Source organism: Setaria viridis, chromosome 4, assembly GCF_005286985.2.
Source record: "Setaria viridis chromosome 4, Setaria_viridis_v4.0, whole genome shotgun sequence".
In the NCBI taxonomy this organism is placed as follows: domain Eukaryota; kingdom Viridiplantae; phylum Streptophyta; class Magnoliopsida; order Poales; family Poaceae; genus Setaria; species Setaria viridis.
In genome coordinates this window covers 722,052-744,992 of record NC_048266.2, presented here as the reverse complement: position 1 = coordinate 744,992, position 22,941 = coordinate 722,052, and the positions used below count along the sequence as shown (strand labels likewise).

The window sequence follows — 22,941 nt, the reverse complement described above, 5'->3', positions numbered from 1 at the left end:
GCAGATACGGAACCTTACTATAAATACTTGTTGGGCCAGTTGTAAGGCCTGCCTGCCTGATTGGGCCAAAATTGCTTTGATCCATGTTCGCAAAGCCCAAATTTGGCCCACAACAGGAAGCATAATAAAGGGGAAAGCAGAGAACAGAGCTACAGAAGGAAGGAAACCATACCTGAGAAGCGGCCGGCGTTTCTGGAAGAGGGAAGCGGAGGCGTTATCGCCGTCATCGGCGGCGAAGTTCGCCGGCACCAGCCGCCGCACCGTCTTCGCCGATCGGCGCCTGCTTCCTAGGCAAGGCGCCAAGGCCTGCACTCTTACTCTCTCTCTCTCTCTCTCTCTCTCTCTCTCTCTCTCTCTCTCTCCCTGGCACACGATCCGTGTCCTCTCCGTAGTCCTTCGGTTTCTTAAACCAACCCGACAAATTGGGGGTCGGGCGGCCTGATCGATTCAGATTTGGGGCCGCTGGGCGCACGCGCTAGCCGATCATCCCCGCCACCTCCGGCGCCGACGCGCACCTTAGCGCCTAGAAGGCCGCCGGCACCGATCTCCCCCCTACCCCCCTTTCGCCGGGGATCAGGAGACGGGAGCCTTTGGATCCGATCTGGCCTGAGCACGTAATTGATTGAGCCATTGCCCGTTGCGATCTGATGTTTGATACGATGCAGGCGGTTTTGCACCTGTTCCATTTTGATGGCCTGATAATAATGCTAAATTTCTGTGGTTGGGGCTTGATTTTGCGTGGTACCAAACGGATTGGCCCTTTTGGGGAGCAGCTTAACGTGTTCAGATGAGAATTTGGAGGGCTCATCTCTTTGATGAACTAGATAGGCCTTTGGATCTTGATGATTAGCAAAATACTCGTACCTTGTTAAGGCACTGTTTCACTGTGCCATGGATTCTAACTTTGCTGGTACCTGCTTGATAGAATGCCTTTTGTGGGTGCATTACCTGCTTCTGCTAAGGCCTTGTTTAGTTGTCAAAATTGGGAGTACCAAAATTACTGTTCCGGCACTGTAGCACACTGTAGCGTTTCGTTTGTATTTGTGAATTATTGTCCAAACATTAACTAATTAGGCTCAAAAGATTCATCTCGCAAAGTACAACAAAACTGTGCAATTAGTTTTTAATTTCATCTACATTTAGTACTCCATGCATGTACCGCAAGTTTGATGTGATGGGAAATCTTCTTTTTGCATAGTGCCAAAGTTGGGAGTTGGGGGTGAAGTAAACAAGGCCTAAGCCGAATTAATTTTGCGTGCTCTTGATATTTTACCATGACTGACAACAGAATGAATCACACAGTTACATTTGATTTAAACGGTCGAGATCTTAGATATTTCAGCTGCCTGAGGCTTTTCATCATCTTTGTACAATACTGAACTGGATCAAACAATCATTACTACAGTAGCTATGATATTTGACACGATTGATCTCTCTATGTCTCAGATTCTGACTGAATCAATATCATTCCTAGGAAGTATAAACTTGATTGTTTCCCTGTGTATAAACAGTTTTTCTCGAACCCTGTGTATAAACAGTTGCATTTAGTTTTTGGCAGTACTGGCTTTATTCGGAAGACCATAGCATACTGCTGCTCCAGTTCTTTTCCTGGTCATTCAGCTGTTTCTCTTCAAATTTTTGTTTATGTAACCAATCACTTACAAGAATGTTCTTTTTCTAGATGGATCTCAAGGATAGCCTTTCCAGATTCAAACAACAGCAGGAGAGGTGCCAGTCATCTTTAGCTAGCATAGCTTTGACCTCAAAGCCAAAGCACAGGGCCCAACCGATAAATGCTCCATCTGTTCCAGCGAGGCCATCAAAACCTATTAAGTTTTCAAATGACACTGAAAGGCTTCAGCACATTAATTCGATTAGGAAATCCCCTGTTGGAGCACAGATGAAACTTGTCATCGAACTGCTCTACAAGGTATACTCACTAAGCTACAACCCTCTTCCATTTTCCTTTTAGTACAAGTGTAACTTCACCAAGGAATGTTTCCCCTCTTTTCTGGCCTCATAAAGTCCTGATTCAGCAAATCAGCACTCTAATTGTTCATGTAGAATTAATTGTCATTGCACTATCTTAGTTTGTAGACGCCCTGGCTCAGTGGAGATTATATTTGTGGTTTTCTGCTTGTTGAAGCCTTATTTATACGATTTGATGCATTATATATATACTGGCCCCTCCCTTTCTTTGCCCTATCTTTCTGGTACTGTCTGCATGTCTTCCCTTGCATGTAAGATGCTCAGTCTTGGTATGTTATAGCTTGTAATCAGAATGTGCTATTTACCATGAATAGTACCTTTGCTGCTTATTATGTGTTTGCCCAATGCTAAACAGAATTTCCAGGATAGGGCAGTACACTGTTGATATATGGTCGACGAGGACAAAAATGATGTATTGGCTATTCTGAGTTGTCATGTGTGGAGCAGTACCTTACATTTGCACGCATGCTGCATATCAATTATTGACATGAGTATATGCTCCATTTCACTGAATAGAATTAGATATTCTAAAATATTGAAACAGTCCTGTGATGATTCTCTGTTCTGGTCCACTTACTTGCATTTTAACAATGATTGTAGAAGTTCCAGCATCTTCACAAGGGATATTACAATAAGTATCACATAAACAATACTGCATCTTGTACATTAATTGATATTACTTTTTCTTCTGCATCTTCAGACAAGACAAGCTTTTACTGCAGAGCAAATAAATGAAGCAACTTATGTTGATATTCATGGTAATAAGGCTGTCTTTAACAGCTTGAGGAACAACCCCAAAATACAGTATGATGGGAGGCGTTTCTCGTACAAGGTAATTCGTCTAACCAAGTTTACTTCTTAGGGCTGTTTGGCACGGTATTGCTTCCTGGTAAAATGGTTCTGGCTCTGGTTTCTTTGGTAAAGCGGCTTTTCTAGCTGTGGCTTGTCGTATTGGAAAACCGTTTGGTAAAACGGCTTCTTCCAGTATTTTACAAATTGATGAATGATCGCAAATGTCCGATATGCCCTATGCCCTTGCCTATTTAACTTGATTATAGACATAAGTGTTACATTTTCCCTCAATTTCTAGTATGATTTTTTATGGAATAAAAAAATTAATTATAGATTAACTAAAAATTAACCAATATTTCACTTTTTTCTTTCTCTCTCTCTATTTTTCTTACTTATCCCGATCCACTCTTTCCTAGCTTCCTTATCCTTTTCAACCGTGGCCGGGTGAGGACGGGGCCATGTGCGAGCGTGCCCACGGCTGCGTGGAGGCTGGGCCTCGCGCCGTCACCCGCACCAAGGTCAAGACGGCAGGCGGTGCGCTCGCCCAAGCTGGCCGCTTCTCTAGTATTGCGTGGCCATGTTGTCTGGCCGTACCTCCGGCTCACCGTCAATGCGTCCCGCACCATCCCGCTATCGCTCGCTCCGCTGTCTGCTTGCAGCCTGTAAGCCCGACGCCCCGTGCTTCCCCGCTGCGCCGTCTGGCCATTCACTTTTCCCCCATCGCGCCACCGGATTTCTTCCCCACCATGCGCCGACCTGCTTCATGCGGCGCCACTAATCCGAGGGCAGCATCGGCATTCAATATCAAGGATGAGGAGGGAGCCGGGGGGAAGCCAGTATTTTTGGCTCTTCTATCCTAGTGTAAGCTGTCGGGGTCCTTTTCCCTGGCTTCAATGGTGAAGCTGTTTTGCTTTCTCCTGGGGGGTTGGGGGTTGGGGGGGGGGGTGTGTGGCTTCACCATAAGGTGGTGAAGAAGCCCTCCCAAAGAGGCACTTAGTTGACACCGTATGGTGGTTCTTCTATGATAGTTATAAATCATGCTGTGATAAACTAAACTGTTTATGGCCAATCCTTTAATGAATTAAATACACGGGAATGCTGTTGAAGAGCGAAAGTCGATAAGGATTCCTGATATAGTTACAGTAGTTGTTATTTCCTCTAACAGTCTCAATGCTTTGCCATATTCTTTGCAGTTTAGTTATTCTGATTTCTGAGGTCTTACATGTTAACTGACTGTTGTCATGCTGCAGTCCAAGCATGATCTTAATGGAAAAGATCAACTACTTGTTTTGATAAGAAAGTTCGCAGAGGGTCTTGCTGTAGTGGAAATCAAGGATGCATACCCAACTGTAATGGAAGATCTTCAGGTGATCCTAATTCTCATTGTCTGATACTTTAAGCCGCTAAGGTGTTGTGTTAACCACGCTCTGATGCATACACTGTTGTGAAGGTACCTAACTAGTTAATAACAAAAATGCTAAAAGAATGTGTCCAAGTTAGCTCTACAGGTTTTATAAGCACAAAGGTACCCTGCAATATGTAGATTATTTGTCTGCGAGCTCATGTATTTCCTTTCCAAGTAGGTATTGCATTGTCTTAACGAGTTTGCGGAAGTAATTGGCTTGTATATGTGATTTCATTAGCATGCTACAAGCAACCTAGCTAAATACTCTATTTTTTTATATTCGAGTGCGCGGTTAATCTTGAGTTACTGCTGCATTTTAGGCTCTGAAGGCAGCAGGTGAAGTTTGGCTGTTGTCAAACATGGACTCCCAGGAGGACATCGTGTACCCTAATGATCCTAAGAACAAGATCAAGGTTGATGATGATCTGAAACAGCTCTTCCGGGACATTGAGTTACCACGCGACATGGTGGACGTGGAAAAGGAGCTTCAGAAGAACGGCTTCAAGCCCATGACCAACACTGCAAAACGACGTGCAGCTGCCCAGATCGATGGGGTGAAACCCAAGCCCAAGGCCAAGAAGAAGCAACGCGAGATCACAAAACGGACCAAGCTCACGAATGCCCATCTGCCCGAGCTCTTCGAGAACCTCAACACTTAATCAGGTTATGGTTGTCACCAAAGCAACCACTGATTATTGCAATGTTTTGTATACATGCAAGATTGAACCGTTTTGTGTGCAGTTTATGGCCCTGTACGGTGTAAGCTGTGCACAAGTTTGGTCGGGCCTCCAGAGTTGGGGTCCTTTCCCTTCCAATACATAAAGAGGATTTCATATGCCATACCATACCTGGTGCTAGTAACTTCTAGTTTAATTGAAGAGCATGGGAACTGTGCATGTCTATGGCACCTCACAAAATTGTGATGCAATATGTCTGTTTTGCTTCGCTTACATCTTTGAGAATCTTGATTGATGTTTGATGAACGGCGGATTGATCACAAGTTCATGTATATCACTACGATAAAAGATCCATGTGCGTGTGCCCGGTTGACCCTCGTTGTAACGCTTCAAACATTCTTTTTCTTAATACAAAGATACGCAGTATCTACTGGGTATCCTCAAAAAAAAACTACGATAAAAGAGTTACACGAAGGGCCGATTGATTGTCTTTAGATCGTGCAAGTAATTGAATAGCTGCATCCTGAAACTTCCTAATTACTCCACTTTTTAGAACAATCGAAATGTCTCCACACATCATGCATACTCTCGTAAAAGTGGGTGGCAAAGTGAAAGTCGATTTCATCATGCATATGCCAGGAGAAAATGCCGATCAAGAAGCGTACGTTGCAAAAATTGTACACCGTAAAACATAAATAAAACTCTCAATATGCGTAACTTTCAAGTTGCATATTCAAATAAACTCTCAATATAATATTCCCGGATTGGTCCCTAGCTTTGCGTGTTTGTGCCAATTTCATGACGACTTGCTCTTTTAATCAGGTGGAACGTTTTCCTTTTGCTCTTGGAACATTTTCCCTTTTCTCTTCTATTGGAACATTTTTCACTTACCACTTCAGTGAAAATGTTCTACCAAGCGCGAAAAAAATACGTTAATAAGAGATACATGTCATGTGCCGACTTCTAAGTTGCATACACTACTGGGGCGGATCTAGCATGGGGGCTGGGGGGGGGGAGGAGGGAGCGCCATGATACTCCATTAGAGCAAGAGGTGGGGGAGGGAAAATGAGGAGATGAAGATGGGAGAGGAACGGGAAGAGAGCCCCTTATTTTTCAGGTCTGCATCTGCCCCTTATGCTTACTTCAAAATAGATTTAATTGATCAGATTTGAAATTGTATTTAGTAAAATAATTTAAATTCTATTTTTTTACGGTACTTGCAAAGAGCACCTTTTTCAAAAAACAATGGAGTACTTTCTCTCTCTTCTCTAGGTCATCAACTGGGAGAAAAATTCCAATACGAGACTTCCTTGTTGGGCTACATGTATGCTTCATTTGGACCTGCTCGAAAAACTACGATGGCCTTGGCCAAACCGGGCCCACAACAGAGAACAAAAACAGCAGCAGAGAGAACGGGAGGAAGAAGGGGAGAAGCGGCGGTTCTGGAATCTGGAAGCCGAAGCGGAATCAAAGGCGGACTCGACGGCGTCGCCGCCGGCACCAGCCACCGCCGCAGCATCCACACGCACCCTCCGCCTTCGCCTGCAAGGTCTGCGCCCTCCCTTTCCTCTCTCACCCTGACACCTAAGCTCCATTTTCTTTTCTTTTTTTCCTCGGTCCATTTCGCACCTTCCTGTGTTCCACTTATCCTTCAGTTTCTTAAACCAATGCTGACAAATCGCGTGGCGCATTTGTTATCGGGGTCGGTGTGGGGGCCTGGGTGATCTCGACTCGAGCTATTACAGTTAGATTTCCCTTTGATTTTGGTGCATTTGTAAGATGTACGGAGAAGACGGAACCCTAGCGTCGATCGCCGGCGGGATGAAGGCCCCGTCAGGCCGCGCCCACCGGGTTAGGCGTCGACGATGTGCGCCCGGCCGCACACTTGGCGCGCTCCGGGGAGCCGCTACCGAGGAGCAAGGTGTCCGCTGGCTCCGCGGGCTCGACGTGGAGGTTGAAGCGGTTGTCGTCGCGCGGCTCCCACCTCACGGTGCGCCCGGCGGCAACTGGCTTGACGGCGGTGACCCCTCGCTCCCAGCAGCCCGTGAGCATCTGCGAGAGCGCACCCCCGGGCACGGGCCACTTGACCTTGACAGCTGCGGCCCCCGACGGCCACGCCGCGGGGAGGCCCTCGAGCCTCGCGTGGCCCACCCTGACGCTGCTCCGCCACGCGCTGCAGGTGACGCCGGTGGGCGCCTTTTTCGCCCTCCTATGGCCCAGATGGGCTGCCCGGCACTAGTCCAGTTTGACCCAACACTAATAGGCCCGAAGGCTTTTTTTGCCGGGCTGGGCCGGCACTACGTGGTGACCTGCTGGCCCAGGCCTGGCACGACGGCCTTTTTATCAGGTCGAGCCGGCCCGCTAGCACGACGGGTGCTACCGTGCTAGTGCCGGGCCAGACACTAACGACGATGGCCCTAGTTGTGGCGGGCGTGCCTCCAGGAGAGTGGGGAAGTGGAGGTGAGGAAGAGCGGGCGGAGGCGGGGAGCCGAGTAGGGGAGCAGGTGAATGACGGGCTTCTTCCGCGCCGGACGGCTGGGGTTGCTGAGGGTCGGGGTTGAGGTCGCGGAGCGCCGGGGCTGGGATCGCGGAGCGCAGGGGAGGAGAGGGGAGTTGGGTGGGACGGAGGGAGGTGGCCGGGTGTGGGGAAAGATAGGGGAGGGAAAGGAAAAAAATAGTTTATATACTAGGGTTAGAAAATACGAGCTGCTATTGGGCCGGCTCAAAAATCGTGCCAGGCTCGTGCTGGCCCAGCGTGCTGGGGAGGTGACCCAAGCCTGGCCCGACGCATCGTGCTTGGCTGGCCCGAGCACTATTCGTCTCGTGTCGGGCCGTGCTAGTGCCGGGCTTTTTAGTGCTGGGCCTCGAGCTGCCTAGTGAGCTTGGCCCATCTGGCCATCTATACCCTCGTCGCTTGCCACAGTGGCGGTAGAGGAGAGGGGAGGAAGGGAAAGAGAAGAAAGAAAAAGAAGAGAGGAGAGATAAAAATGCGTTGATATGTAGGTCCCACCTTCATGTGTCGTTCAAGTTAGCAAAACCACCCTTCAAAACAGGTGAATGAGAAAACGTGAATGGTTTTGATAGTTGGATGGTCGAAGATTTCTAATTTTCTAGTTGGATTATCAAAACCAAACTTAGCCGATAATACGAGGGTCAAAAATGGACTTTTTCTTAAGATAGCTGCTGTCATCTTTTTATTTCTGGTTTCTCTTTTTTTTTCCAAACAATGTGTAGTTGCTCAAAATTCCAATATGAAAAGTTTTAATGAAGTGTATGATAATTTTTTTCCACTTTTAATAGATCACACAAGCAAAACAGGATCGAGAAAATTGGAAAAAAATGAAAGCTCTAGAAATCATTTCTTACTAGAATTTTGGGCTGCGTGGACTTGATTGGTGTCAAATCACAGGGGCCAGAGGCGCGTAGCCCAGGATGTTTTTGAGTCCAGCATCACAGCCCATTCTGTTACCCATCGATAGATACTAGCCCAACACACGGAAGCTTCCAGTTTCGGAGTGGAGTGTGGAGTCATCGGACTCGAGGGCGGCGCTGGAGGAGCCCCCGCCGCCGCACCGCCATCTACCAGTCTACCTCCACTCACGGTCAGCTGGTCAGGCATGTAAGCTCACTTCTCATCTGGACCGTAACCTTCTCCCCTCCTCCCATACTACGCCTCCATAGTTTTTGTCCGGATCCCCAATGCTTGCCGGCAGTTCTGTGTGAGGCTCGATGCCCCCGGAAACCAGTCCATTCGGTTTATTTGATTCGTTCTGGTTCTGACTTGAATCATTAAGGTCACGGCAACTGAAGTTGATATTCTGCGGATAAATGGTAGTTAATCTGAGCTGAAAAGATTATCCATTAAATCAGTTGTGCCAATCATATTACTGTTTGAATGGTTCTACAGTGGGTGCTATGTCCCCAGTAGACAATAGTGTTAGCTTCTATCGGTCTATCCATTATAAATTGTATCTACGTGATGTTTTAATTATTTTCCTGTAATAGACTAATAGGATAGCGATGGCTTGTCTCTTTGAAATTACTGATCAGATTATGGAGGGACAGTACTTAAAAAGACTTTAGACTGCAAGAAGGCTTTACACATTTATAGGCACTACTGCATTATATTAGCAAACAAGGCATAATCCATGTAATCCAACCGTACCAAGATCACACTGTTTTGTTTTGCGACTAGTATTATTGTGCATGTTCTGTTCTGTTGCATTCTTGTGCTTAAAACTGGCATTTATATTTCTTATAAATTTGTCAGCTTTATTTGTATGGTTCATTCTATCCACTTCAACCTGCTAATGTTGGCTTTGGGTTTACGGTTTGTCACAGAGAAGCTTCTTTCACCTGCAAGTTATCAGCCCGTTCGGTGGGCTTCTGCTGCTGCGCTGGGCTTCTTCCGGTTGGGCTTTTCAGCCCAGCCGTTCGGAGCGCTTCACCAACGCCTTTCGAGCGGCTGCTCCACCGACGCGTTCCTCCCAAATCCCTGTCGCCTCCCGTCCTCATCCACAGACGCCACATACGCCCGTCACTCTCTCTCGCTCCCTTTCCGCCGCCGCTCCCTCCGCTCACCCGCTCCCTCGCTTGCGCCCGCTCTCCGCTGTCGGTCGGCCGTCGCATCGCCTGCTCCGTCGCGCTCGGCCGTGCGACGCCACCGTCGCTCCCGCATCTCGCCCCCTCCGTCGGTCGCGGTCGCTCCGGATCCGCCGCCGCCGCTCCCTCCGCTCACCCGCTCCCTCGCTTGTGCCCGCTCTCCGCCGTCGGCCGGCCATCGCGTCGCCCGCTCCGTCGCGCTCGGCCGCGCGATGCCGCCGTCGCTCCCGCATCTCACCCCCTCCGTCGGTCGCGGTCGCTCCGGATCCGCCGCCGCCGCTCCCTCCACTCACCCGCTCCCTCGGTTGCGCCCGTTCTCCGCCGTCGGCGGGCCGTCGCGTGCAAGGAATTTCTCCCAGTCCGTCGCCCCCTCCCTCCCCTTCGCTCATAGGTAATGCTGCTCCCCCATCGGATTCGTGGAGATTTGGGGTGGGTCAACCATGGTGCTGCGGTTTGGTTGGTAGTTTGATTGATCTAATGCCGTGGGTCAGTTCTGTACTGGCAATAGAATTTCCAGATGGTTGCTCATATCTTGTTAAGCTAATTACAACTTAAATTGGGAATTACTTGGTGTACAAAGATGCCTTATTTGTGCTTTAGACCAGATGTACTGATGACTGTGATAATGATTGAAAGAAGGCATCCTTAATTAAGTGCTGGTCAACTATTTAGCGTTTACTTAATCTTCTTATTGTTGCTACTTGATACCATATGCTTGGTATTGTTGCATGAATAAAATGAGATGTTTTGACTATGTTAGATGTTAAACTAGCTACTGCAACATTCTAGCATGGCATGCTTATTTCTTTATTTTTATTGCATATCACTCTTACTTTAATTCTCAAATGAAACTAGTGTCCAAATTTAATTCAGGATAACTGATTCAAATGATGAAATTGGCACATCAAAACCTCAAATCTTTCTTTTGTGCTCATGATTGTAGTTTCAACCTTCTGGATTTTTTTTACAGTCTGTTTTTGGTTTTCTCACCTTTGCAGGCGACTGATACAAGCCTACTAGCAGGCCAACCGCGAGGAAGTACCAACGGTGCCCACACTGGCATCGTCATCGACTTCGTCGTGCTCTCTCCCACCGGTGTGCCCGTACAATTTCCGCCACAAACGTGCCAAGACACATGCTAAGGCAAGTAACATATCCAGTAATTTTAGATTGTTTAGTTGTATGCCTCCTGGTTATCCGTAGCTCGGTGCAATATAATTGCAGCTCCTGTGTACTTAGATGAATAACCGTGCCAGCTGGGACGAGGGCACGACGAAAACTTTGCTGGACTTGTGCATTGCTCAGAAGAACCAGCTCAATTGGAGCAACAGATGCCTCTCTAAGTTGGGATGGAAGAACGTGTACTCAAGCTTCAGGGCACAAACTGGGTTGCATTTAGGCAGCAAGCAGCTGCAGAACAAGCTCAACAACCTGAGGAGAACATTCCTGAGTTGGATGGCCTTGCAAAAGCAATCTGATTTAGGGTGCGACACACAAACTGGTGGTGTTTCTGCTGATGCCACCTATTGGGAAGAGGACAAAGAGATACGTCCTATGACAGGCCCCTAAGTTACTCGGCATCTTATTTGTACCTTTATATTTTTGGCCTTGATCATTTACTGTTGCTTCAACATTGCAGGGCACCACTGGTGGTGATGCCCCGCCGAGGTCCCAGCCGAGTTCCCAGCCGACTTCTGTTAAGCCTCCACCTTTCCTCGACGAATTGTTTGAGTTGTTTGGCCATGAACCCCAAGACAGGGGCACTTTGCTGACGGCAGGAGGTATTCGTGAGGCGACACCTAGCGTGGGGACTGAGGGCAGTGCAGCGGACTTGGACCAGGACCCCCCGCCTGCTAGTAGTGCTCATGCCATGTCCAAACGGCCGGCCCGGGAATTCTCTGTGGACAGTCCTATGAAAAAAAGAAGTGACAACTTGGAGCAGTACATCAGGGAGCTATTTGAGAGTGTGGCAGTTGCAGACCGTACCCATGAACAAATAGTTCGTTGTTTGCAGCTCCTGAAAGAAGATGGTATACAGGAGGGGTCTCTGCTTCACTGCCAGGCTATGTATTTATGTTGTAAGAGCGCGGAGTATCGGTCGGTGTTGATGGGGATGACAACGAAAGAGGGCCGAATGAGCTGTATCCAATTCTACTGGGACATGACCAACAAGAAGTGATTGTGCCATGACTTTGTTTTATTGTAGTGATGTGTAGTGATGGGTTTCGAAAATAATGTTTGCACTTGTGTTGGAACAGTAATGTTAGCTTCTGTAACATATCCTGTTCGTTGAACCTTTCATTTTAGTGCTAGTTCAATTCCTTTGAAGTTTGTTGCCATCCATGCTTAGCAATTTATTTCAAGTTAAATTGGATCAGTTCTTTGTGTTACGTTCCTTCCATTACTATCCGTTAAATTTTACCTATAAGTTTTAACTATTAACCCTTTGTGTTACGTTCCTTCCATTACTATCCGTTAAATTTTACCTATAAGTTTTAACTATTGTAGTTAAGTTCCTTTCAACTTAAATTCCTTTCAAGTTGGATCAGAACTTTTTTTTACCTTATCTCATTTTACAGTGCTTCGAAATTGGGCAGATCTCCCAGATGACTTGCTGGACTCCATCATTCCGTTGTTGGGCTCGTTCCGCGACCTCCTTGCATTTGCAGCCACCTGCCACCCGTGGAGCTCTGCCTTCTCCTCTTACCCATCCAAATCTACCTTGTACACACTCTTCCCACCTCTTCTTCTCCAGCCTGATGTCCTTTCTGCTCCCCTCGCCCGTTGCCAAATGTTGCCAGCAACATCTTTATACCCAAACGGCCATGTTATGTCACTGATCTAGCCAGCCAAGATAAATCACTTTGCTCTCAAATTCCTGTGCTTCATATCGATTATGGTTATGGACGTAGCTGCCCACAAAATGCTTTGGGTGAGTTTGCCTTTAGCGGTGCTTCCTTTGGCCATATGATATTCTCCAGCAACAGATCCTGTTTTCTTTTTGATGTGTTCACTGGTATTGATGTTTCAGCTCCACCACTGCCAATTGATGAGATCTACTATAGTGCTGCCCTCACAGCTCCGCTAGCATCTCCCAACTCACATCTCATTGTCTCCACTGGGTCGTCCAACTTCTTTTGGCGTGTTGGTAGTAACTCTTGGTTGAAACGCTCTCCTCGCAATGGAACACTAACCAAATTTGTAGTCTTCAAAGGCCAGGTTTTGGCATGGTTTCTGATCGTAGGCTGTTCATGGTGCACTTGACGCCCCGGATCCAGTTACAGAAAATACCAGTTTCGTGGGGTGAGAAAAATAGCATGACTAAATGGCATCTTAGCACCCCGTGGCTGGTGGCTTGCGGTGACATGCTTCTCATGGTCGGCTGCCAAAGTTATTATCCAGGAACAAGCGATGTCTTTGAAGCCTATCGTCTTGACACTTCAACTGAACCTGCAAAGTGGATGAAGGTGGAGAAGTTGGAGAATTGGGTGATATTCATCAGCAACGACGAGGGGGTCCAGCCATTATCATGCATGAACCCTGAGAGATGGGGAGGGAGGAGCAACTGTGTATACTGCTACGATTCTGGCCGTTGGGTTGCGTTTGAGTTCGGCAAAAGCACACCGCTGCTTGGAGATGCCACCAAACCTGATGTCCGTATTTGCATATGTTGTGTCAGCATGGTGCAACCTATATGGGTTATCCCCAGTATGTTCTCTTTATGCTGCGATGGTTAATGGTTTCCGATGTAAGACATCAACTTTTAACTGTTGGAAATTGGGTATGTTGAACTATGTTGGTGTTACTCTGAGATTTAATTAGAGTATGATGGTTTTGCGCTTGGCCCATCATTCACCACAGTTTTCATGTTCTGAGCCAGTTTTATGCTTGCCGCTTGTGCCGGCTTGTATGAACTAAGTACTGATGAAGCACTGTTATTTCAGTGCTGCAGAAGGGTGCTCTTGGTCGTAGTGTGTGATGAATTTGAACTTGATTCATCTGTTCAGTACTGATGTGCAAGCCAGGTTTACGCTTGAGGTTGTCAAAGTTCTGAACTCTGGTTTGAAAGTAAAAAGAAAAAGTATGTGCAACTTTTTTTTAAAATTTACACCATCACTCAGCTCCAAACTCGAATTACGTCCATCATCTCTAGACCAAAACTCGAATTACTGGGAACTTAGAATCTGCAATGTTTTCTGCATCAGAACACAATAAGCTGAACAAATCAACATCTACATCGCCGGGACAAGAAACTAGGACACACATCATCTAACAATCTGCACGACTACCAGGATGGCAACAACCATGGAGAAGCTGCACTGTTTACAGGCTCTGGACTTCAATAAAATTTCAGGAGTACACCATGCCGTCGGTCTCCCAACCATGTAGTTTTATCTGCAACAACCAGAGTCACTCTGATGCTTACAGGACTTAAAAACACTTAATGGGGGAGATTTACCCTTATTTCTGTACTGTGCTCTTTGTTTAATATTTATATAATTCCTCAAAAAAAAACATCAGGAAGTTTGTTTAATATTTATATAATTCCTCAAAAAAAACATCAGGAGTCAAAACTGAAAAGGGTAGAAATCAAAAGTAAAAAAAATAGAGCCTGTCAGACAACCTATGGGCCACTCTAGCCAGGCTAAGGCTGACCAGAAACGATCATCTACAGCCATAGATCATGCATTAGATACTGCAAATCCGGCCGTTAATCACGCTCTGGCCCACAGGCCTTGTGTCATCAACCAAGCCTAAGTGCTTGCCTCCTTATTAGTCAAGGATGCAGCGGTACGAGCCTATAGAACAGATCCTGTTCAAGTAAGGTCGTGCCACGGGTGCCAAGGCTTAGGTTTATAAGCTGGTTATCAGTGGCCTAATCTCCCGAGGTGGGACTTTTTTTTTTTAGCGAAACGCTGGCTGCCGAGCTGGAAGTAGTACATTGTTCTGGGCCGCAACTAACAAGACTTTCTGTAAGAGGCCTTCTTTTCCTGTCTTCTAGGCTCTTGGGCCACTGCTCAACACCCAGCATCACAATAATACTGATGTCACAAACACAATGTGGTGGGCATGTACTCAGCATCCTATAGTAGACATCTCAATTGAACATGAAAAAATCCCCTCAAAAAAAATTGAACAAGAAAAAACAAATTCATCCTCAATTGCCTCTTTTATACATAGGATGATACTAAGGTGTTTACGCCGGGACGAAGGGAGTAATTTCTTCTAAAACCTCAACGGGACGTCTGGGTGGGCTATTGTGTTCTGTCATCTCTAGACCTGCACTCACATTCCTGGGAACTTGAAGAAAAAAATATGTACTCCCCTAGTGTCCATTGATCAATCTCCAAGTGTCCATTGATCAATTTCCAGGGTCTTTCTTTGGTGCATTTCCTCTAAGTAAAAATTCCAGGCTGATGCAAATCTAGACATCTGACCAATCTGAGAGTTGTCTAGCAACATCTATGTCAGAGGGTCAAGAAGCTATAACCTATCGCTCTAGCCCAAAGCATCTTCGAGGTTGCTCTAGCCCGAGTCGTCCTGTTGTATTGTATGTATGGCGCACGTTGATAATGATCCTATATATTGCAATACTGATGTCATTAGGGGTGGCAATCGGGCAGGTCTGGATCCGAGACCTACAAGTTTCAGATCCGACGAGGACGGGGCGGGGCAGGTCCGGAATTTCTCCCACAGGTCTCGAGTTCAGGGACCTAACACATGGCGGGTGCCGGGTAGGTTTATACTTCCCCATAGGTGATTCACGGGATCTAAAATATACAATTCGGCTCAAAAACTAGCCAACCCCAACAAAGACAACCTACTTAGGGGGCGTTTGGATACTTACATGCTTAACTTTAGCAGTATCACATCAGATGTTCGGATGCTAATTAGAATAATTAAATATGAGGTAATTACAAAACTAATTAGCACCCTGCATCAAACAGGCCATTGTATAACTCACAACCCCATCTCTCTCCCTGCGCCGCACCCCCAAATCCATCTCCCTGGCTCCCTGCGCCGCTCCCTCGCCGCCGGGCCCCACGCCGGCCGCCCGAGCCCCTCGCCGTGAGCGCCGCCCGCGCGCCCGCGCCCCCTCGCCGCGAGCGCCGCCCTCGCCCCCCGCCGGCCGCCCTCAACGCGAGCGCCGCCCGAGCCCCACGCCGGCCGCCCGAGCCCCTCGCCGCGAGCGCCGCCCGCGCCCCCCCGCCGGCCTCGCCCTCGCCGTCGCCGTCGCCCCTCGCCCTCGCCGCCGCCGGCGACGGGGAGCCCGGTTTGCAAACCTGCGGAGTAAGAAAGCAGCAAGCTTTGAAGTTTGAAGTGATGGGGGCTGATGGCAAATCTGCAATGGAGGCGTGTGAGATGACCTGGAGCTTCATCCATGCGAAGAAGTCGCGCGCCTGGCGCCAGCCGCGCTGCTCGCGGAGGACGACGCACATCTCGCGGAAGGTGAGCTTGGTGACGAACGACGCCATGGCCAGGCCCCAGGCGCATGTCTGCGGAGGGGCGCGACGCCGTGGCGGCCGTAGACGTGGCCAGCGCGGTCGTCCTCGACGTACCGGGCCATCTGGTCCGCGGTGCGGTGCACCCACCGCGGCGTGTCGGCGCCCGGGGGTGGCATGGCGCTTAAGTTTTTCTTCACCTAAGCCATGCTCTGCTTCAGAGACAATTGTGTTGCCAGTGCCACTGCATGTCAGGTGCAAGTCATGTAGAGTATGGATGACATGGTGGTCGTTGCTCTCTGGCCTCTCTGCTTTTGTGATTCTTGTCAATGGGAAAACAAAAACATGCAAATCAGCAAATGTGTTGGCGCAAAAAGAAACCTCTACAACACTTTCAGAATTATAGCGCATAAGCTTCAGCACAGCTCTTGGATTGTTCAGATTATTGTGCACTTAAAATCAAAATCTCAGTCGTTTAAGTACGGTGGGGGTGGCCGGTGCTGCATTCGGGCTGCTGCTCGTGCTCCTTCCCATTTTGCCGTTGAGCTACTCACATGTACTCACTCCGTTCCAAATTATAAGTCATTCCAACTATCTGGAGAGTCGAAGCATCTTAAATTTGACCAAATTTGTACAATAAAGTACTAACATTCATGATATCAAATAAGTAACATTAGTTTCTTTATTAAATATATTGTCATAGTATATCTATTCGGGGCCATAAACCTTTGTGATCCTCTTTATAATTTTGGTCAAATATAAAATGATTCGACTCTCCAAGAAAATTGGAATGACTTATAATTTGGAACGGGTGGAGTAGGTAACTAGGTTCATAGGGATGCTATTCGTCATGTCTGTAAAGTCATTTCTCCGGTTCAGTTCCGTTTCACTTGATAATCTATATTTGAGTCATCGGCACGGTGAATAGAGGGAACTAGGCTCAATTGTGGGGAACATGGTAATAGAGGGAACTAGGCTCAATTGTGTGGAACATGGTAATAGAGGGAACGTGGTTCAATTGTGGGGACATAGTAATAGAGGGAACGTGGCTCAATTGTGGGGAACATGGTAATAGGGGGAACATGGCTCAATTGTAGGGAACATAGTAATAGAGGGAACTAGACTCAATTGTGGGGAACAGGTGAATAGAGGGAACTAGGCTCAATTGTGGGGAACATTAATTAGATGCAACGTAGGCGAAATTGTGGGGAACATGGTGGAACATGCAACCTGCCTTGAGGCGATCTTAATAGCAAGCCCAACGATCGAGTTCCACACTGCATGCAGTGCCATCCCACTCTAGAGCTCGAATAGGGGGAACATAGCTCAATTGTGGGGAATATTGTAATAGAGGGAACATGGCTCAATTGTGGGGAACAAGGTAATAGAGGGAACAATGCGGAATTTAGGGGGAACTGTATTTAGAAGCAACGTAGGCGAAATTGTGGGGAACATGGTAATAAAGGGAACTAGGCTCAATTGCAGGGAACATGGTAATAGAGGGAACGTGACTCAATTGCGGGGAACATGGTAATTAGAGGGGACACTGCGGAATTTAGGAGGAACATCGTAATAGAGGGAACTAGGCTCAATCGTGGGGAACATGGTAATAGAGGGAACATTAATTAGATGCAACGTAGGCGAAATTGTGGGGAACGTGGCTCAATTGCGGGGAACATGGCAATTAGAGGGGACACTGCGGAATTTAGGAGGAACATAGTAATAGAGGGAACGTGGCTCAATTGTGGGGAACATAGTAATAGGGGGAACTAGGCTCAATTGTGGGGAACATGGTAATAGGGGGAACATGGCTCAATTATGTGGAACATGGTAATAGAGGAAACATGGCTCAATTGTGTGGAACATGGTAATAAAGGGAGCGTGGCTCAATTGTGGGGAACATGGTAATAGGGGGAACGTGGCTCAATTGTGGGGAACATGGTAATAGGGGGAACGTGGCTCAATTGTAGGGAACATAGTAATAGAGGGAACCAGGCTCAATTGTGGGGAATAGGTGAAGCTCAGTTGTGGGGAACATGATAATAGAGGGAACAATGCGGAATTTAGGGGGAACTGTATTTAGAAGCAACGTAGGCGAAATTGTGGGGAACAGTAGAATAGAGGGAACATGGCTCAATTGTGGGGAACATGGTAATAGAGGGAACTAGGCTCAATTGTGGGGAACATGGTAATAGAGGGAACGTGGCTCAATTGTGGGGAACATGGTAATAGAGGGAGCGTGGCTCAATTGTAGGGAAGGCATTGATCACAATAAGTTTGTTGTTAAAATTTGTAATTACTAAACCAATAAGTTATGTCTGCTGACCCTCTTATATCAGGAGCGAACATGGATCACAAATGAAGAGGATGGGCTCTAAGGTGCTATTTGGGCCTAGGACTTGCTTGCTGGCCCACGGAGTCAGCAGGAGGTCAACCAACGGAGGTAAGTGTTCATACCACGGGCCTAGGTGGCCCACGGAGTCAGCAGGAGGTCAACCAACGGAGGTAAGTGTTCATACCACGGTTTTTTTTGGAATCTCTCCGCCTCCACGACTCCTGGTTTCCATCTGCTTCTCTCACTCTCCGCTTCCACGACTCCTGGTTTCCATCTGCTTCTCTCACTTCGTGTGCCTCTTTCGATTGCGCGACGCTGCTTTCCCCTTTCCGTCCCCCTTTCTTCTCGCGGTTGGTCCCTTTCTTCTCCTGTTCTTCCAGCCGCTGTTCTCGCGGCCTTCTCGCTGCCGGTCGCCCTCCAACCGCCGCCCCTCCTCCTGCATTTTGCCCCCAGGTAGCCGCAATGGGTTCGAAATTATGGGGAACATGGTATTAGCCGCAACACCATTTAGACGGAACATGATTTAGCAGCAACGTGAGATTGGCTGTGGGGAACAAATTGTGGGGAACAGTACTGTCTACAACTATGATGGTTGTTTTTAATCTAAGCACTGATCCATTGCCTATGGTGTCTTCTTATTTCTTAGCAGTCCATTTCCTATGATGTCAATGCCGATGATAACTATGTTTAATCTGATTGTTTTCTCTCTTCTATGATGCCACATAGACTAAGATTATGCTATATAGGCTGTGCAGGATGTTTTCTCTCTTCTATGATGCCAAATAGACTAAGATTATGCTATATAGGCTGTGCAGGATTTGTAGTGGCTGTGCAGTCAATGCTGATGATAACATGTGCAGGCTGTACAGCCAATCTGAAATTGAAGTTATTTCTTAGCAGTCCATTTTCTATGATGTTCTCTCTCGATGAATCCTTTCTTAGTTGACTGTCTCTCAGCTAACTGTCTGATCTTTATTAATTATACTACATTTTGCATGTATATGCTAATAATTGGTCTCGCTCACCGTTGAGAAATTGACTAGGAGCGAGGGGAGCACCTCTATTTATAGGTGCTCATGATCATTGTGGTGCTGCCATGTGGAAACTTTCACACTCTTCAATACAAAATATCCTAACTCTAAAACCCTTCTCATCCTTATCTAGTTTCTTATATTTTCTACCATGCTAAAATATCTAGTTTTAGAGTATTCTACACTTCACCATGAAGCATGGCAATTATGGCATGCATTTTCTCCAATTTTCTAGAACCTTTGTACCTTACCATGATCTTATCCTTATACATGGCAAAGTTAGTCTTTTAAGATCTCCACAATCTTCTAGAATGTTCCAAGTATGCATTGCATATTTCAACACTCACCCCATGCACGCACTACGTTGAACTAGCTGCATGCATCAAAAGATTTGTTGGATCATATATTTATTTCGTGTCTGACTCTACCGCAGCTACGAGCTCCCAACCCACACCCGTACCGGCCCCAACGACATCGTATCTTCAGTGGCCAGGACACCAAAAGAAGGTATGCAATTGTTTCCATTCCTGGCTAATAAATAAGATGGAGTGTGTAGGATTGATATGCAATTGTTCATTGTAGTAGTAGTAGTAGTTTATTCTTTTTGCCATGGATCAATGAAAGTAGATAGAGTAGTCGGTCTGCAGTTAGTTGGTTTCATTTGAGTTAACTGTTACCCACAAACACAACACATATATCTAATTAATGTAAATGGTAATAACATGCATGGGCAGGAATGATACCGAAATGCAACGACTCTACTCTTGCAGCAAGGCTAGCGGAGCATTGTAAACTCTTGACAGTCGTTCCTCCTCTAGGTTGCTGCTCAGCGGTGCTGGACAATGTAAACAACCCGGACCATGGCTGTCTCTGCAGCGTCGGCGAGTACGGCGCCTTCATCGAAACCAACCTCGGCATCGACTCGTTGTGGATGCTTTACGGCATGTGCCGGGGATGCAAGGAGACAGTTCCAACCGCCGGTTGCTGCCCCTCCTCCCCCTCCACCGCCATCGTCCCCAACTCCTCCGCCCTGCCAGCTGCCGTCGTCTAGCCCTCCTCTGCCTGAGATGCAGTGGCCTGCTGGACCATCTTGTGGGGTGTTGGTTGGGATCATGGTGGGGAGCATCGTCGGGGGCACCCTTACGATTGGTGGCGTGATGTGGTTAGTGCACAAGTGCCGGGTAGCAGGTGAAGCAGTCAATTTTGTTATACATGCTCTACTGTATTCGCTTGCATTGATATACTTTACTTTGTGGTGCGTGCAGAGGAGGTGACGCCCACTGTCAGGGGTGAAGCTAGAGCACGGACGACCTGAGTGCACACTTCAATATGTATATGTATAAAAATCTATATCTAACCTATACAATGACAAAACGGTAATGGTAAAAATTCTTACTAAAATGATGTATCTGACCAAATATTGTAGGAAAAAGTGTTAGGATGGGGATGATAGTGCATCTATATAATAAATTAAGGGATCGATTTTCACCAATTAAAACATGAGGAACACTTCCAAAATACTTCAGAGATGAAGAATATATATTTTCAATATTATTACACCAATTCCCCAATTACATGATTTTGTATATTACTCCAATACTCCAAGTCTCAAATATCGATGGATCCTTTCTTAGTTGCCTATTTGTTGCAATTTGCAAAAACAAAACCTCTAAATACATACCCTAACATTGCAATTTAAATGAATGAATCAGAATTGGTGACCAAAGAAATTGAAACATACCTTATTACTTCAAACAAATTGATTTGCACCCAAAACATTCATGAGGAAATTAGTTGCATACCTTTGAAATTTGGAGCAAAACAAGATTCCAGAAGGATGTTGTAGCGGAGAGAAATAGAAAAGGAAGCTTACGAGCAGCTTGAGACCATAGGCATCGATCTGGCGAGGAGGCATGCTGCAGCGACCGGCGATGAGCGAATGATGCCTCCCCATCTTTCGCGACTTGCAATTTGGAACCTGGACGATGAAGTTTTTGCGTTTTGAGCAACCGTCATTTTTCCAACCGGGACTAATTAATCAGGACTAAAGGTCTCCATCTTTAATCCCGGGACTAAAAACCTTCTTTAGTTGCGGTTGGTAACACCAACCGGGACTAAAGGTGTCTCCACGGACTACGAAATTTAGACCCAGGATTATTTTTAGTCCTGGTTCCAAAAACAACTGAGATTTTTGTTGAGGATGGAAGGTCGTTTTTCTACTGGTGCAACTCTTGCTCGTCATGCGCGCGACACACTTGGCTTGTTAGCAAACGACCACTGGTCTGTCCGTGTGGACTTTTTCTGATACAATGCTATGGACTGCTCTGTTTGTTTATTGCGTTGTCCTGCTTGCAAAGAAAGTATGCAAGTGCAGCAAGCATGGGCTGCTAGGCCGGATGGTTGTGCATGCATCGGAGTTCAGGGAGTGCACAAGTGGTGGAAATTAAGTTCTAATCTCTGAAATTTTATTTTTTCCCAGGTGCTTGTGCACTCGGCAAGCCTAACGTGGCTTCACTTGCATCATGAGTGCCAGTGTGAGCACTGAAGTTGTGTGCTCTTACAATTCTTTAACTCTAACTACCTTTAGCCTAACTGAAAGTTTGAAACTGTTCACCCAAAAAAAATAAGTTTCCTGAACTTTTTGATGTCGGCAAGAAATTAAGGTGTATGTTCAGACGTGGCTTAGGACACTTGTATTGTTGTGAAGGTTGTTATGGTTAGGTCAGTTGCAAGAAAGGCGTGACCGTGTTTTTCTCAATTGTTTTTCTAATTCCATAAATTTAGCTATACAAATACACATTCTCTGGTATCTAACAATCTGTTAAGAAATAAGAACATGCAAATCTGCAATGTTGATGACCGATGAATTCTGTGCCATTTTCTATAAAAAATATGAGTTCCATGTCAGACTACATGCATCATACATGGTGGTAAAAGTGTTCTTGCTGAATACACAAACGCTGAATGAAATAAAAACTTTCATGGTAGTAGAAGCGATGGAATTAGCATGCACTTACGACTCTGAAAATGACAAGTGTTGTGAATTGTGATAGAACGATACATCTGAACAATATGCAGATTTGTCATAGTTGGTATGAATTGTTACTTGCGCATGGTAATACGATCACCTGCATAATCCGAGGCAGAAACATCAGGAGAAATAAAATTGCAGCAACGTACGGCTTCCTTCGTCAGGTACAGATAGAGCATATGACGAGAGCAGAGAGATTTGCTATGAGTGGACAGAGGGCGAGAGCGCAGTGCTGACCAACCTGCCATGGCCGGCTGCGTGAGCTCAAGCGCGCGCTGATGCTCGCCTAGGCGAGCTCGCTTGGCTCTTATGGCCGCCGCCATGTTGGGGACTTGCTGGGGGAGCAGAGAGAGTGAAGGCAGAGATCCTAGGGTTTGAATGCATCGGACGGCGATGGGGCATCACGCTCCTGCTGGCACGGAAGGTGGGGAGGGCGGCGGCGGCGAGGAGCCGTCGGCGGACAAGCCGGAGGTGGAGTGGAGGGACCGAGAGCCGAATTCGATACGGAAACCGGAGGGGATTTTGCATATATTCGGATAGCGATTAATCCAAACATGGGGACATTTTACAAATAATCGGATCGCGATCCAAATCAGGGATCTGTATGTAAATACTGGGGGTGTTTGTATAAATATT

The 22,941-nt window shown here is 46.8% G+C and overlaps 1 protein-coding gene, 1 long non-coding RNA gene, 1 other non-coding gene and 1 pseudogene across 5 annotated transcripts; 2 read left to right on the top strand and 2 right to left on the bottom strand.

Moving 5' to 3' along the window:
* The first annotated feature begins 132 nt into the window (after positions 1-132).
* On the top strand, positions 133-5,136 carry LOC117853242 (transcription initiation factor IIE subunit beta). 2 transcript variants are annotated; one of them, XM_034735631.2, is made up of 5 exons: positions 133-291; positions 1,682-1,930; positions 2,690-2,821; positions 4,032-4,148; positions 4,507-5,136. In XM_034735631.2, exons 2-5 carry the CDS (start codon positions 1,682-1,684, stop codon positions 4,843-4,845), a joined length of 837 nt encoding a protein of 278 aa, XP_034591522.1. In that variant the 5' UTR covers positions 133-291; the 3' UTR covers positions 4,846-5,136. The 2 variants fall into 2 exon arrangements, with proteins under 2 accessions (XP_034591522.1, XP_034591523.1); XM_034735632.2 differs by having other exon boundaries at positions 146-304.
* A 7,164-nt stretch (positions 5,137-12,300) lies between these two features.
* On the top strand, positions 12,301-13,259 carry LOC140222431 (uncharacterized; annotated as a pseudogene).
* Positions 13,260-14,074: 815 nt separating this feature from the next.
* LOC117854331 (small nucleolar RNA U3) lies at positions 14,075-14,296 on the bottom strand. The gene has a single exon (XR_004640260.1). It is a non-coding gene; the product is annotated as a small nucleolar RNA U3 (small nucleolar RNA).
* On the bottom strand, positions 14,075-22,881 carry LOC117853243 (uncharacterized). 2 transcript variants are annotated; one of them, XR_011897965.1, is made up of 4 exons: positions 22,547-22,878; positions 22,292-22,402; positions 15,834-21,252; positions 14,075-15,749 (listed from the first exon to the last, which is right to left on the bottom strand). It is a non-coding gene; the product is annotated as an uncharacterized lncRNA (long non-coding RNA). The 2 variants fall into 2 exon arrangements; XR_011897964.1 differs by having other exon boundaries at positions 14,075-21,252; positions 22,547-22,881.
* Positions 22,882-22,941: the final 60 nt, after the last annotated feature.

Bases quoted from the DNA above. Each gene is read 5' to 3' on its own strand.
- LOC117853242 (XM_034735631.2), top strand. From the start codon at position 1,682: ATGGATCTCAAGGATAGCCTTTCCAGATTCAAACAACAGCAGGAGAGG. The intron at 1,931-2,689 runs GTATACTCACTA...CTGCATCTTCAG, and splicing joins TCATCGAACTGCTCTACAAG to ACAAGACAAGCTTTTACTGC. The intron at 2,822-4,031 runs GTAATTCGTCTA...GTCATGCTGCAG, and splicing joins GGAGGCGTTTCTCGTACAAG to TCCAAGCATGATCTTAATGG.